The sequence below is a fragment of the Plecotus auritus genome (genome assembly GCF_963455305.1).
Source record: "Plecotus auritus genome assembly, chromosome: 5".
NCBI lineage: Eukaryota > Metazoa > Chordata > Mammalia > Chiroptera > Vespertilionidae > Plecotus > Plecotus auritus.
The window spans coordinates 6911590-6928691 of NC_137776.1; the positions used below are offsets into that span (position 1 = coordinate 6911590).

At 47.4% G+C, this 17102-nt stretch overlaps 1 protein-coding gene across 5 annotated transcripts in view; it reads right to left on the reverse strand.

Moving 5' to 3' along the window:
* HECW2 (HECT, C2 and WW domain containing E3 ubiquitin protein ligase 2) overlaps positions 1 to 17102 on the reverse strand; it is a 286809-nt gene that overhangs the window by 127900 nt on the left and 141807 nt on the right. For all 5 annotated transcript variants that reach the window (XM_080669552.1, XM_080669554.1, XM_080669551.1 and 2 more), the window contains 4 exons: positions 14435 to 14529; positions 9560 to 9635; positions 4214 to 4383; positions 810 to 952 (listed from right to left, as the gene is read on the reverse strand). In XM_080669552.1, coding sequence (XP_080525678.1) covers positions 810 to 952; positions 4214 to 4383; positions 9560 to 9635; positions 14435 to 14529 — 484 coding nt within the window. The remainder of the gene's footprint in view (positions 1 to 809; positions 953 to 4213; positions 4384 to 9559; positions 9636 to 14434; positions 14530 to 17102) is intronic.

Here is a 17102-nt window from a genome sequence, read left to right on the forward strand (position 1 = left end):
CACTACTATCACTACCCTCACTACCATGACTACCCTTACTACTATGACTGCTCTTACTACTGTTACTACCCTTACTACTATGACTGCTCTCACTACTGTTACTACCCTTACTACAATGACTCCTCTCACTAAATGACTCCTGTCACTGCTGCTATGGCTACTGCTATGACTACTGCAATGCCACATGTTCATCACATCACGTTCTCTTACAATGACCAAGGTCCGAGTGCCGCCTCAGAGTGCCAGTGTCACCGCGTGTGCTGGTCCTCGCCATGTACACATCCACAGGCCATTTATAACAAGGGGTGGAGGCGTGTTATGATTTCTTACCTACTTTGCTCACAACTTACAAAAGGCTCACAGACAGCAAAAGTAAATGACAGCCGCCTGAGTGAATGCATATGTCTAGGAGTTATACCGTCAACCAGTTCCCGGATGGGATCAACCCGGATCGGGGAGGGGTCAACCCGACACCAGGATCCTGACCTGGGGAGAGGCCTTTCTAGCAAGATCCCAAAAGACTCCACTCCGCTGAGCCCTGTGATCTGGTGCAGAAATGCTAGCGGCAGGCCACCTGGGAAAAGATAGATACCCCAAAGCGGTGCATAACTGAATCAAAGCGCTTTCCCCTGCACGTGTTCACGTAGGAGCATTTTCACTTTTAAAAGATATGTGTCATCACTTCTTATCAGTAAGCAAAGGCCTAGGGCGGGAAATGAAAGCATCATTTCAGCTGTTTCTGTGCAAACACTCCCCCCCCCACCGAAAGGCGCACCCAGAGGTGTTGGGGCGGGGGGAGGGCTGGTTACCCAATGGCCTGGCGCTCCAGCAGCCGCTGCACAGGGATGGTCAGCTTCCCCAGGAAACGCTTGATGATAGGACGGCTCTTGGCAAATTTGTCTTTAATTTCAATTTCTAAGACATCGGTAAGAAGTGCAAAAAAGGAGTATTTCTGAAAATAAAAACAGGTAACAGGTTGATTCAGAAAAAGGCAAATAGGAAATGACATCATTTATTATGACAGGAAATGCTATCGCTTTTCAATCTTAATGACATACAGAGTCCACATTGCTAGAAAAAGCTGCAGCTATTGTCAATCCTTTATTCACTCAGACTCATTAACATTCACAATGATTAAAAACCAACAGCTGCCCGGCCGGCGTGGCTCAATAGAGCATCAGCCTGCGGACTGAGAGGTCCCAGGTTCGATTCCGGTCAGGGGCATGTAACTTGGTTGCGGGCACATCCCCAGTGGGAGGTGTGCAGGAGGCAGCTGATCGATGTTTCTCTCTCATCAATGTTTCTAACTCTCTATCCCTCTCCCTTCCTCTCTGTAAAAAAAAAAAATCAATAAAATATATTTAAAAAAAAAAAAAAAAACAACAGCTGCCTGGCTGGCATGGCTCAGTGGTTGAGCATCGACCTATGAACCGGGAGGTCACAGTTCGATTCCAGGTCAGATCATATGCCTGGGTTTCAGGCTTGGTCCCCAGTGGGGGGTGTGCAGGAGGCAGCCGATGGATGATTCTCTCTCATGATTGATGTTTCTGTCTCTCTATCCCTTTCCCTTCCTCTCTGAAATCAATAAAAATATATTTTAAAAAAACAAACCCAACAGCTAGGGATCTGTATGACCACATCCCTTCCTGCTTCAACAGTTTTAGGAGATGTTACCAAATAGAAATTGTGCACAATACAATTTTAGTATTCATATATTTATTGTACCTTAATTCTTTGAAATTTAATATGCTGGCATAGGATGGTTTAGAACGAACCGATATATTTGGTTAACAGCAATTTTCATTCCTGGTCCCATGTTATGTAGAAGTTGCCCAACATAGGTTCAAATACCCCTGTTAAAGTAGAAACATCTATCGAATAGCCTGGTTTCCTTGGTAAATATTCAAGTAAATATTGACACCCCCTCCTGAGGCTGGCACTGGCCACGTCGGTAAGAACTTTGTAAATATCAAATGTGAAGAAAATAAAATTATTGCTCATTATTGCACTCTGCCTGCTAGGGGTCATGTTGAGATAAATTTTATGTTTTCTAGGCTTCTAACGTGTTGAAATTAGGTGGTCCGCCTTTACAAGTGATTTACTATTTTGAAGATAGTAAAGTACTTGTTTTTAAAACCAGGAATAAGAAAACACGCTTTTATCTGTTTAAATAACCTAAGAACCCTCCTGCAGAAACCCCTTGCTGGGCTGGCATGTCTCAAAGAGCCGTAACTTTTCTCCGGTTGGCTCTAGGTCCCCTGAGTTATCTCCCTCTCCAATGAAACACTTCCACAACACTGTCAGAGCATGACGGTCAATAAACAGTTAGGGAATGAGGGAATTTTGTCATTATTGGTGATTCCTATGCCAACAAAGGTTTACCCAGAAATGCTCTATCTAGTCCTGGAAATGTGTCCCGATCCCAAAGAAACGGTGGAGAGCCCACACTGCCCGCACTCAATGAGAAACGGGGTCTCTGTTCCTTCTCGGGCTTTCTGTAGTTCTAGCGAGAGCCCCTCGCCGGGCTCCCTGGCACGCTGGCTGCACCGAGCCCACTGAAGCATAAGGGAGTGGGGAGGGAGCTAAGTACCATCCACACAATCTGGCTTCACTCTCCGAGTGGCGCATCGAATTTCCGGAAACCTAGAAACCCCAAACACATTTGCCAAAGCCTGCAGGCGGGGAAACTCCTTTAATTTGTACTGAATATATGCTAGAACAAAACACCAACATTTTAAATGGAAACCATCAACATCTCTGATTTCCCCTTCTGCCTCAAGGTCCAACATGACGGCGAGATAATGCTGCTGGGCCTGTCCTGTCTCCACATTTTGACACTTTGTTCTCATCGTTTGTTTGCATTGATTTTAACTTCTTAAAAAATATATTGCAGCCCAGCTGGCGTGGCTCAGTGGTTGAGCATCGAACTGTGAACCAGGAGGCCACAGTTCAATTCCCAGTCAGAGCACATGCCCGGGTTGTGGACTCGACCCCCAGTGTGGGGCGTGCAGATGGCAGCCGATCAATGATTCCCTCTCATCATTGAGGTTTCTATTTCTCTCTTCCTCTCCCTTCCTCTCTGAAATCAATACGAATATATTTTTAAAAACTAGAAATCATTAAATACACACACACACATATATATTGCATTAAAGTATGAAAACATGCTCAAAGTCACTAATCATCCGACAGATGCAAATCAAAATGACAATGAGGTGTCATCTCACACCTGTCAGAATGGCAATCACCAACAAATCAACAAACGACAAGTGCTGGCGAGGATGCGGAGAAAAAGGAACCCTCGTGCACTGCTGGTGGGGATGCAGACTGGTGCAGCCACTGTGGAGAACGGTATGGACTTTCCTCAAAAAACTAAAACTGGAACTCCCATTTGACCCTGCAATCCCACTTATAGGAATATATCCCAAGAAACTAGAAACACCAATCAGAAAGGACATATGCACTCCTATGTTCATAGCGGCACAATTCACCATAGCTAAGACTTGGAAACAGCCTAAGTGCCCATCAGCAAATGAATGGATTAAAAAACTGTGGTACATCTACACAGTGGAATACTATGCTGCAGTAAAAAAGAAGGAATTCTTACCATTTGCAACAGCATGGATGGAACTGGAGAGCATTATGCTAAGCGAAATAAGTCAGTCAGAGAAAGATAAATATCACATGATCTCATTCATTTGTGGAATATAATGAACAACATAAACTGATGAACAAAAATAGAATCAAAGACAGAGAAGCATTGATCAGACCATCAAACCTCAGAGGGAAGGGAGGAGAGGGAGGGGGTAAGGGGGAGAGATCAACCAAAGGACTTGTATGCATGCATATAAGCCTAACCAATGGACACGAACACCAGGGGGGTGAGGGCATGAGGGGGGCTGGGGGGACAATGGGGGATAAGGACACATATGTAATACCTTAATCAATAAAGAGAAAAAAAGTATTTCTTTCGATTTTTGAGTCTTTTGGCATCCTTTAAATTGTGCACCGGGAGTGCTTCCCTTGCCTTATCCTAGACCAGCCCTGGCTAGAAGGAATATCTCATTCTCACTGTGCCCTCTCTCTAACAGACCCCACAGACAACTCTTGCTCACACCTGTACACAGCTCAATGATGCACAGAGTCCGGAGGGAAGGGATGGAGTTGGCCAACTCCTCGTCTGTCACGTCTCAGACCCTGAGGACCACCTTACCTCTCGGTGCCAAATGGGGTTGGTGGTGTTGCTGATGATGGTGGACCTCCTCTCCTGCCCGTGGTGGGCACAGGTGGGGAAGCTGCTCTTCTTCCCTGGCTGGATGGACATCTTCAGGTAAGGGTCCGGGTTGAAGAACATCCCTTTCTTTAGCCCAACAGCTCTGAGATCTTTAAAGAAAGAGAAAGAGAGGAGGGAGGGAGGGAAGAGAAGGGCAGAGGAAAAGAGAACGAAGGACAAACAGCTCAACGACAAGTTGTTCTTAAATAATCAGACAGGAAGCGCTGAACAGAAACGATCTAGTGAGACAATAACACCGTTATTCATACCGCGATCACATAGGTAAGTGAGGACAAGCGGGTCGTGGCTAATCCCATCGGAGAGGTCTCCTAACAGGCTGCAAACATGAGACCAAACTTTACCCCCACCTTACACCCCTAGACTCCCTCCTGGGAATCATTTTGATTCTAACGTGTATGTGGGGTGGCAGCCATCATTACAATGTCTTGAGAGAAATCCTTAAACTGTTTAAACACACACAATAGGTCCCTTCATGAGAGAAAAATGAATCTTCGACATACATACACGAAATGCACTGACCTACGTTTAACTGGGGCAGACACTGCAGAGCACACATTCAGTTACACACATTTACAATGTCACATGTCTCCCACAAATGCCATGAATGATAGGGAAACGGGGAGACCAGAAATATTTCTGAAATCTGAATGCTACCTACTCAGTCACTTAAATATTGAACAAATGTCCCACGTGTCATCTCAGATGCAGCAGCTGTTATTTCACTATGTGAGCTGCTAAAAGTTCTGGCTAAAGTCTGGTTCGTGAAGAGAATGACACTTCCTTTTTTTTAAGGCCAGGCTAAGAGATACACACACGTCAGGAAATGAAGCTGGCTTCACTGGACCCCCTACCCCTTTCTGTGAATATCTGTGTGACGGGGGTCAGCCTGAGAACTGAGGCATCTCGAAGTGTCTGGAAGGACTGGCTGTTTCCAGGTCACCTCACGCAGTGATGCTTAGGCTCGGGAGGCCCCGCCCACGGTGCAGATAGACACCTGCAGATGGCCCATGAGCCTCCAAAGACCTCTGGGTTACCCAGATCCGCTGGGGAAGAGACCCTGTCATGTGACCCTAAATGGTCTCCCTGGCCATCCTCCTCAATCCCATTTCTGAAACACGAAGTCTTTCTTAGGACAGAACTGGCCCGGGGCTGCCCGGAGAACCCTACTCCCTGGGGACTGCTCCCTGCTCATGGAAGGAAGCTCACGTCCCCACCTACCAGCGGGAACTTGGGGTCTAGATGTCTGTGCCATGAAAAGAGACCAGGAGAGTCTGATGACACGCAACTGGCAGTAGAGGGAGGCAGTTTAATGTGTTGGCAAAGCCCTAGCCCAGTGGTCGGCAAACTCATTAGTCAACAGAGCCAAACATCAACAGGACAACGATTGAAATTTCTTTGGAGAGCTGAAAACCGACTTCTGCGCATGGGCCATGAAGTTTCAATCGCATTGTACGTGCGCGCCCGCACGTGGTATTTTGTGGAAGAGCCACACTTAAGGGGCCAAAGAGCCGCATGTGGCTCGCGAGCCGCAGTTTGCCGACCACTGCCCTAGCCGGTTTGACCTAGTGGATAGAGCGTCGGCCTGTGGACTGAAGGGTCCTAGGTTTGATTCCTGATCAAGGGCACGTACCTGGGTCGCAGGCTCAATCCCCAGTGTGGGGCACGCAAGAGGCAGCCAATCAATGATTCTCTCTCATCACTGATGTTTCTAGCTCTCTCTCCCTCTCCTTCCTCTCCAAAAAACAATTAAAAACACACATACACAAGAAAAACTTATTTTAATATGTTGGCAAAGATTGAAAAAATTCAACCAACAGGACCTGATGTGGAGAACACTGCATGAAGCAGAGCACGATCCCTGACCTGAGAGCCGGCGGGAGCCGGGAAAGCCAATGACTAGACAGGCACTCAGAGACACCGCTGTCATCTCAGGAGCCTTCCCCTTCCCATCCCTGCACTCCCCAATGTGCGTGCATTTTTTACCAATTTCATACTGCTACATGTCCTTACTTGTCTTGCTTTAGCATCAAATAGCCTTGAGAGAGAAAATGCAATTTGCATACTCATTTTCTTACCTTTCTTGATTATGCTGGCCTCAGACTCAAAGACGGAAAAATGATATTCTTTAGAGAGTAAGTCGACTTCTTTGCAATAAACGAGGAATAGCAGGTACAGAAATGGCTGCCACACAGTCTGACAGAGCTAGTAAATCATTCATGCAAAACGTTCCCTTGAACACAAAGAATTTCCCCAGAAGAGTACGCCACTGGGATGAAAAAAGTCACTGTTAACCTTCATCCCGAAGTTCTCCACTAGGGACACTGTACAAATCAATCTTCATTGAGAAATACAATCAACTACCGATTGCATGTAGCTTGATTACTCAGTTCCCTTCACCCATCTCATTTCTGCTCTCGTTTCTCTCTTTTGCCTTTTGTATCTCTATGGCTCATAAATATCTGCCTCACCTAATAGACCAATGAAGGCCTCAAAGTCACATGACATGGTAAATATCCTGGTTTACAGTTTTATTTAGAGAAGAGGTTTAAGATATTAATCAAAACACAGGGGTTTTTTTGTTTTGGCATGTTGGGGTTTTTTTGTTTTTTGTTTTTTTAGAGAGAGGAAGGAAGGGGGGAGAGAGTGAGAGAGAGAGAAACATCGATGTGAGACAGGAACATCGATGTGAGAGATGTGAGACAGCAACATCAATTGGTTGTCTCCCGCACATGCACTGACTGGGGATCAAACCTGCAACCTGGGTATGTGCCCTGACTGGGAATCAAACCCACAACCTTTTGGTGTATGCGATGATGCCCCAACCAACTCAGCCAGGGCAAAACACAGTTTTTGGTTTTTTGCTGTAGAGTTCGATTATTTGTGTCCCTACTTATCCGTAGATAATCAAGAGTAGAGCGTTTGGCCAAAACCTGTTTGGCTCAGTGGATAGAGCGTCAGCCTGCGGACTCAAGGGTCCCAGGTTCGATTCTGGTCAAGGGCATGTACCTTGGTTGCGGGCACATCCCCAGTAGGGGGTGTGCAAGAGGCAGCTGATCGATGTCTCTCTCTCATCGATGTTTCTAACTCTCTATCCCTCTTCCTTCCTCTCTGTAAAAAATCAATAAAATATATTTTTTTAAAAAAAAAGAGTAGAGCGTTTGCAGGCACCACTCCACAGGGCTCAAATGCTCTTGGATAAGTATCACCACACACTGTCAATACGCTACGACCAGATTAATTGTCCCAGAATTACCATTAGAGATTTGTTTTCATATTCCATCATTTTAGCCACTTCTGTCTACCACCTACACATATCTGACCGTACGGTGGGAAATAAGACATAATGTTAGCTAGCCGCCACGTGTATTGAGGTGGGACATTAGAAGTTGTATTTAAAGAAGAAACATCTGGCTGTGCCCCTACTCTTTAGGAAAATGTCCTGGGATTTTCATTATCTAGATCAGTGGTTCTCAACCTTCCTAATGCCGCGACCCTTTAATACAGTTCCTCATGTTGTGGTGACCCCCAACCATACAATTATTTTCGTTGCTACTTCATAACTGTAATTTTGCTACTGTTATGAATCGTAATGTAAATATCTGTGTTTTCCGATGGTCTTAGGCGACCCTGCTAGCGGTTCTCAACCTGTGGGTCACGATCATTGATCGGCTGCCTCCTGCAAGCCCCCTACTGGAGATCAAGCCCAAAACCGGGCATGTGCCCTTGACTGGGAATCGAACTGTGACCTCCTGATTCATAGGTCGACGCTCAACCACTGAGCCACGCCAACTGGGCTGTGTGTATCCTATTCAGTACCTAGAACATTGATCACTCGGAAGCACAGGGCGATGCTTCTAGAAAACTACGGTGTGGTCAAACTAAATTTCCTGAGCCACGCAGGCTGGCTCGTGTTCCCTACCGATAAAGAAAGAACTTCTGCACGTGCAGCCCCTCATGGCTGTGAGGTCCAAAGCACAGTACCTGCCATGTTCTTAAGAGACGGACAGAGGAAGGGACAGGGGAGTGTCACAGGCAGTGGTACGTCTAAGGGCCCTGCTAAACACCTAGACATTTGTAAACCGGAGGGTTCCCACCCAAACATATGTACTGGCCAAATCTGAACCGTAAGTCACCAGTTGGCCACCGCGGAGACCTGCCCAAAACCAAACCCAGAAAGCTTTCCCAGGACGTGCCTTCTCTGCTGGGAAGACCTGGCACCCGAAGGCCATGGCCGCCGTGTGCGCCCCTGGGTCATATGCAACGAGGGCGCACCATCGCCACGTCTGTTTTCAAGATCCGCCTGCTCACCCTCACTCGTGAGAACATGTATTTTCATGCACACTGTTTGCAGCCAAGAACGTGAACTGAATTTAAATTTCAGAAGCACAACACAGATGGAAAAACGAAAACAAAGCATCTGACAGTGACAGACATCTGTTAGACTTTATTTTGGCTGTACTGCAGCAGCGTCGTCGACTTTAAAAGTCCATTTCACATGCTGACCTTCTCAGTGAATTCTTGCCTTTATGACCGCCCGTTCATTCTTTAAAAATCAGAGGCTTTCGAACTTTTTTGAGTCACCTACATACGAAGTAACATTTGACACGGAAACCCACATGCACACACACAGAGGTGTTTTTATTTTCCTGTGTGAGTTTTTTTCAGTTTGTATAAACTGATGTTCTATGAAAAACTATTTCCCTTCGGTGGTCAACTGATCGTTTTCTCTTCTCTTTTAAATGGCTAGTTTCAATGAAATAAGCCTTGTACACCACAAATGAGCCCCCACTCACCACCAGTGCTTTCGTTTTATGATACACATGCGAGCAATTAGAATATTGCAGCAACCAGAAAACAACAAAAAGACTGTTTTACCCACTTTCTATTTTTATGTGTTCCTCCGCAGAAACAGGGGTTTCCCTCGCTTTCCCCCAGGCCCCACATTTCCCTTTCTCTAGATGAGGTAAACACAAATCATGTTCACACATGACATCACAGATTTTTTTTAAAGTAACTATACACGGTCAGAGTCTTTTTCCCACCAGAAAACTCGTTAGAAGACGTAACTTCTGAGTTTATATCAATGATCTATTTTTATCCCAATAAAAGATATACTTGAATTTTAGAAGTATAAACCCCCCCCGCCAGATCAATAACTACCAGTCCACCTAGAACATATGAGAATCTGTAGAAGAAGGGACTAGTGAGGCCCTTAAAACCGCACACTTTCCAGCTGGACATCATGCCAAGGAAAGGCAGCCTTACCGGACAGCGTGAAGCTGACGAGCTTCCGGGAATGCGGGCTTCCGGACGCACCTCCTTCCGCGCCTTCTGCCCCCATCTGCGGACAAAAAACACACGCCTGAAGCTTCCCGGGGTCTGAGGCTGCTCAGCCTTCCTGGGGAATCACATATGTTTGCCAACGTGATGATGTTTGTACCAAACAGGCATGTAGTATATGCCTTTCCGTAAGCTGCAGAGCTTGGAATTGAGACACAAAGGCAGATTCTGAGACACAAAGGCAGATTCTGAGAGATGAGAGAAAAAGCGGACCTAACTTCATCTTTACCCGAAATGAGACCAATAGGAGCTTCTAAATTCGCTGGGATATGAATCAACTTACTTTATGTCCTTCTAGCTCTTGGATAAGAAGATAGTTGATAGGTAGTGAATGGACTTATATTGCTATTACTCTACGAAAACATTCCTTAAGTTTAAAAAAAGCCAACATCAAATTCCTTCAGACCTTTTAGAAAACCCTAGAATAAACCAAACACGCCATTTACACCAGACTCATCCATACATATGTAGAACGATCCTCTCTCGCCAAACATTTTTGAGCGGCCACATGGGCGCCTGTATGATTGAGCTACAGGTATATGGCACCTGCTGTTATAATTAGCTGTAATAGGCATTCTCAACACTATTGTACTAATCATTGTATTATGAAGCTTTTCCTAAAAGCTTTTGAGTAAATTATCTCATTGAAACCAGTCATTTATAGACCACATAGCAGATTTAGCCTTTCCCTCAATTTATGTACAATTAGTGCTCAATTTATGGCATACTAGGAAACAAAATTTCATAGTTTTCTAAAAAAAAAAATCTGCAATACTGTAAGAGACAGACTGAAGGCAGAATATATGTTGAATAGTTGGAAAAGAGAAACCATGGTCATTTATATTATACCGTTCCATCTTTTATCTTTGGAACACGCCCCACACTCCTTTAAAAATATTACGCCACCAACAAATAAAACTTTCACTAATCCAAGAAAAGCCAAAAACTCCTAAATAAATTCCTTGCAAATTCTGAAATATCAATTTCTACTTCCTTCTCTACTTCCTGTAACCTAGTCAAAACTATGTTGTGTGACATTCCTTAACCACTTCCTGATCGTGTCATTTGCATTACCCTCGGGTCCCATCCAGGTATCTTTTTACATTCCACCCATCAAACCAACTCCTGGATGACACTGGGCTGGCTCTCAGTGAGTACGCATGCTTCATTACACTGCGTGCCACCTTTCTGGCTCATCACCCCCAGGTTGGCCGGCGGGACAACAGCAAACCGGCCAGGCTACTGATCGCTGGTCACTACCTCGTCCTGCTTTCACCACGCACAACCCTGCACTGCAGAACGGTGAGCAGAGGGGAGTACAGTCTGCAGCTGAGACAGCCAGACCTGATAGGCCATGGCCTCCCCTCAAATGGACCACATGGCCCTGTGCGCTGTACCGCCCCCAAGACACGATGATGCTTCCTGCAAAGAGAGACTCACCCAACGTGAGTTAAAGAAGACTGGAAAGATGCATAGTCTTTTAAAAATAAACTTTAAATAGGGTATCTTAAAACCTATTTAAAATATTATAAGATATTACAGAAACAAAAAAATTTGCCCTTAGATTCCTTTTAAAATGTAATTCACTGTCCGGCAAAAGGTTAACGTGAAACAATGTTCACAGAATCCACAGATATACACTGTCCTTTCCTGCCATGGTGGCAAAAGGCTCATCTGAAAGAATACCCAAAGCATTCGATGTTAAAAAAAAAAATGACCATAAAGCCAGGGAAGAGCACGCAGTCCCTCGAGCTACGGGGCAGGAGCGATAATAAACACATCTGCCCTCGCTGTTTGGAGAAAGGTTTTTAAATAAACTCCCTCCCTAGATTCATTCCAGGAAAAGCCAGAAGCAACACTGTCCACCCAGGGCAGAAACAATACATGGCAGTGAGTGACGGCAGCCTTGGCCTGTCCCTGAGGCCCAAGGATTTCCTGTCCCAGGCATCTGAGATACACATCACGGTGTACTCGAATGAATGACAGCGACGTCCAAGTCCCAGCGACAGAGAGGGCACGATTCACTGTATCCTGGACTCACTGCAGAAGGATGTGTGAGAAAGGAGCAGATGGGGGTGGCAGCTCCTGTCCTTCCCTAGGGAGTCTGCCAGTGACTTCTCCCCGACTGTTCTAAGTGGGCTTTGTGACTCTCAATGCAGTTTATCAGTCTCAATAACTAATCACAGGCCACAGGCCGGGTCCCTGGGTGGCCATCACGCTGGGATACAAACACAGCGCTCACCCTCACAGCGAGGGTGGCACCCCCTCTCCATTTCGGATACAGACCCAACCGCCTCAAGCTTGGTCAGGAATCTATTGGCCACCAACCCTATGAGTCACCCTCTGAACCACAGTATTCTATTCTGATCGCAAGCGCTGCATCGATGAAGCTGTTAAGGTGCTCTGAACGCTGTCTGAAGCAAATTAATTATCTCCAAACGAGCCACAGGACTTGGCAGAATAGTCTCAATGCAAAGATCAATGGAATGAGATCAATGTTCACCCGGCGGTGAACTCCCGCTGCCGTCGATGATAGCGGATCGCTGAAACTGCTCAAGTCTAAAAAAGATAAATAAAAATTCTGAGTTCAGAAAATCGTGTTTGGGAGCTATTGTCTAATTTCACGCACAGCTAATTTTTCAAAGGGTTTTATGACAAACAGCGCCACACTTCCGGTTTTGCGATTTTTCTCTTTAGAACATGAATTAGAGCACGTGCCAGTGCCGTCTATGTGACACGGCGGATGTCGTAGTCAACAACTGTTACTCTCCTTGTGGACTTCCAAGGCTTATAGAGGAAATGTGGGTTATCCTTTCCTGTTCTAGACCCGTGGTCAGCAAACTGCGGCTCGCGAGCCACATGCGGCTCTTTGGCCCCTGGAGTGTGGCTCTTCCACAAAATACCACGGCCTGGGCGAGTCTATGTTGAAGAAGTGGCGTTCGAAGAAGTTTACGTTTAAAAAATGTGGCTCTCCAAAGAAATTTCAATCGTTGTACTGTTGCTATTTGGCTCTGTTGACAAAGGAGTTTGCCGACCACTGCCCTAGACCATGTGTCCTACGACGGGAACTCAGATATAACTCACATGCGAGCTCAGTACTTAGGTACTGCAGATTTCGCACATACTGCTCCCTCTACCTAAGATGCTGTCCCCTACCTCTCTTCACCTAAGTGACTCCTACTCATCCTTCAGACTGTCCTGCAAGCACGCCTCCTTCATGAAGCCCTCCAACACCTCTCTGATCAGGATAAATCCTACCAGTATGTGCTCTCATAGCCCGTCTTACTCCCGCTCATTGTCATGAGACTCAAATAAATATATTTTAACTTAATTGATGTCTCACCTCCCCCACCAGACCAGTGAAAACAAACGCTGTGTTTTGCTTATCATTTCATCCCTGGTGGTGCGTGCGATGCCTGGCACTTAGCTGGCACCCCGTGAATAATAGCTTGCATGAGTGGAGAAAGGGAAGGACTGGCTGATACGGCACGGGTGGGTCTGGGCCAGGGGTCCTCAAACTTTTTAAACAGGGGGCCAGTTCACTGTCCCTCAGACCGTGGGAGGGCCGGACTATAGTTTAAAAAAAAAACTATGAACAATTCCTATGCGCACTGTGGGCCCGGGATGCGTCGGCTGCTAAGCAGGACAGGCAGCGGCACCCGGCGGGCCAGATACATGTCCTCGGCGGGCCGCATGTGGCCCGCGGGCCGTAGTTTGAGGATGCCTGGACTCTGGGCAATTGCAAATTGCCATCGGCAAAGATTACTTTCTGAATTTCAAGGAGTCAACCTGGCCACTTGCCTATTTCCAAAAGCGCACGCATCTATACATTTACACACACACACACACACACACACACACACAATGTTATGAAGATTCGATATTATGGGAGTCAGTATTTTTCTTCCATACTTTCATAACCTGAATTTTACGAACGAGTAATGTAAGTGTAATGATTTACATCTCTTACACTCTCGGAATTCCCCTAAACTCTAAGTCCAATCACCCGTGTGCAATGGAGTGCAACTTGGGAGGCTGTGCGATTCCAAGGTTAGTGGGTGGAGTGAAAAATCACGACATTGAGAAAAGGAATCCCCTGGGAAGTACCAGGTTGGAAATGGACATACTTTCCCTTCAAGGGTCCAACAAAACCAATGATGTCCCCCAAAACGAAATTAAATATCTCTTTCTTCCACCGAGGGCCCCGTGAAGCAGCTAGCCGCCGCGGACTGGCCATGTCGTACAGAACTATGTGTGGTCTCTGGAGGCACTGGACCCCAGCTCGGCCTGGAGAGGGGCTCAGCACTGAGGCTCCTGGGGGAACAGCACATGCCTGATCCCCCTCTCACACTCCCTTTGGGGTGAAAGCTCATTGATCAGCAGGCAGAATCACACCCTTTCAATCCTGACTGTTCTCCCTTTGACTCTCTGAGCTCCTGTAAATTAAATTCACGTTCCGATGCAATGTTACCATTTCCTACCGACCCAAATGAAGTCTGAAACCCCTGCCACGGGGGTGCACTCACGAATCTGCTTCACGGAGAGCTGACTACACAGAACTGTTCTAAATCAAATCGTATTTTCCCCCTGGTTAGAATTATGGATGCAGGTAAGCCAGCCTGCTGGTGACTTCCTTCACTAAAGCGGAGGCCCCAGTGCCCCGTGTTTCCTTCTCACTGTACCCCATAAGCTGCCAGAGCTGCACATGCAGAAATAGAAAGCGAGGCCCAGGGACCGCCCACCCCGGGGACCGCCCACCCCGGGGACCGCCCACCCCGGGAAGCAGCAAGGAGGACTCACCATCACAGCGGGGTTCCTGACGGTGATGCAGGGGGTGGTGGCTCGCAGCGCTCCGCTGATGCCGTGGTAGTACTTAAAGCAGATTTTTATCTCCGCTGCAGATGGATTGGAGAAGAACAATCATTCACACAGGAGGCACGTTCTCTAGGGATCAGCTGAGGCCATTCGCCACAGCGCCTCTCAGAAAGCCCTACTCCTGAGTCTTTAAATGACCCCGCCTTTTCCAAGCAGAGGCAACGGATTGGTTATACCACTTCTTACTGATGTCAGGTGCTTCTCTGGAATGTTATAAGAACACCCCCAAACATATTAGAAGACAATGCGCCAACGTGTGGGGACGAGGCTAGGACTAGCTGCCCTGCGTGGAGGGGTCTCTCTGGTCTCGGGGCTCCTTAACCTCACACCCACTTTGGGAGGCAGAAAGGCCTGTCCCGGGGCGGCAGATGGAGTGTGGAGATGTGCTGAAGGTCAAATAGGAAATGACGGAGTCAGGATGCAAACCAACCTTAGATGTCAAAGCCTTCATTCTGAGCCTCCACAATACAGACAGACTGCAGCTGCCCGCGGAAACAGAAAGCAGGTTAACACGCATGAAAAAACACTGTCTTAGACTAGGCAGTGCCAGGGCCTGGGAACCTGCATTATTTTAAATTTCCAAGTGATCTAAATGCAGCTACAAGTCAGGGATCAAATTTAGTAACCACTGGTACAGACACTACTGGTATGTGGACAGATAATGCAGATGCAGATGTATGTGGAGATCTATATCCACAGGTTATGTGTTTATATATATTACACATGTATGTAGCATATATGTATTTTATATGTGTAAAACTTGAACTCGATAAAGAGCAATACAAATGTCATTTACTGATTTTGGAAAGCAACAGTTTCAAAGCTTGTGAAGTCAGAATGCATCACAGGTAGATGGCACAGACACTGGGATGTTTCCGTGTCAGAGCGCCTGAGTCACCGCAAGATGCCTGGTTCCCCAGGTGTCATCCGATCCGGGCAGGGATGCTGATGGGCAGCCCCCGGGCCAGGCCCGCCTACCGGAGCGGCTTCCTCCACTGAGTCACCTGGATCACTAGAGGGGGGCCACTGGACATGTTTTCCTAAGGAAGCTCACCTCCCACCGACCCTCCCGGCTGCACCCGAGGACCTCCACAGAGTATGTGGCTCACTTGTTTTAAGAGAAAAAAAACTCAACAGTTAAAGAAAAACCCTCTTTAAGGAATTTATATTATTGCATGTTTCCTATCCATGATGAAATACAAAAAAAAAAACAGTTTTGTCATGAGGTAAAATACTGAGTCTTTCCATCACGAACGTTAATCCCTGTGGTGATTCAAAATATAGCGAGCACTGCCGAGCAGAAGACCATTCCCACGTCCCCATCACAGACAGGGCCAGCCCCCGCCGGGCAGAGCAGGAGGATCCAAGGAAGGCGTCTGGTCTAGCAGGGGGCGGAGTGTTGAGGTGACAGTCACAGGCCTGACAAAGCACGGGAAACAGGCGCCAAAAGGGAGGGTGGCGGGGAGAAGGCTGGCGGCCAGAGGGACCAGTGAGGACACGCGGGACCAGAAAGGCTCACAGAACACCCTGGTTGGGACTGAACCCTGCGGATGAGAAAACCCAACCGAGGAGAAGGCTGGGAGCGAGGAGTGGCCGAGGCAGGAACGACGAGCTGCTGGCTTTGAGGACCGGCCTGCGAGGGAATCCCAGCCTCATTGGCACTGCCCCTCCGCGGGACACGCCAGGCGTGACTGTCCCGAACACCGACACGGGGCTCGGGTTATTACCGAAATTGTAACAGCTGCATCGACCTGAGCAAACCTTCCTCACCCGCCCGCTTTCTCCCGAGACCAACGGCACATATTCGGCAAGAACAGGGCTCAGCACAATGCACAGGCCCATCAAAGCCGGGCAAGCTCGGGGCGGGCGTGAGCACTGGATTCTGCGGGCAGGCGCTCTCAGCGTCAGCCTCTCACGCGGGAGACCAGGACTCCGAATCTGCCCGCAGCCGGACCTCCACGACCAAGTCAACGGGGAGTGAGCGAGATGGGCATTTGTGTAAGACATCTTCCCCGAACTCTCAAGTTAGGGTGCCATCTCCTGGAAACAGTCAGCGAGGGAACACACTCTAAGACAAAACAGGTGACTGCTCATTTTTTTTAAAAAAATATATTTTTATTGATGTCAGAGAGGAAGGGAGAGGGAGAGAGACAGAGTAACATCAATGATGAGAGAGAATCATGGATCAGCTGCCTCCTACACGCCCCCCACTGGGGATCAAGCCCGCAACCCGGGCCTGTGCCCTGACTGGGAATCTAACCGTGACCTCCTGTTTCGTAGGTCGATGCTCAACCACTGAGCCATGCCGGCTGGGCTGCTCACTTTCATCTGTAGGATACTGGTAGCCAGGCCCACCCTGCCAGCTGACGCATTTTAGGAATTTTATTCCTTGCTATAACCCAAATCTCTAACCCCGGTGATACACTAGAGTCTCAGTGACCTCTAAGGTGAATTTACTCTGAACTGAACAAAACAGATTCTGTGGATGGACATGGTCACCCCAGACAGGGCAGAGCCAACAGCTTCCCACGGCTTCCTGGCTGGGGCAACGCGCAGGGATTGACGCAGATCACCCGTCACAAAAGCAAACACA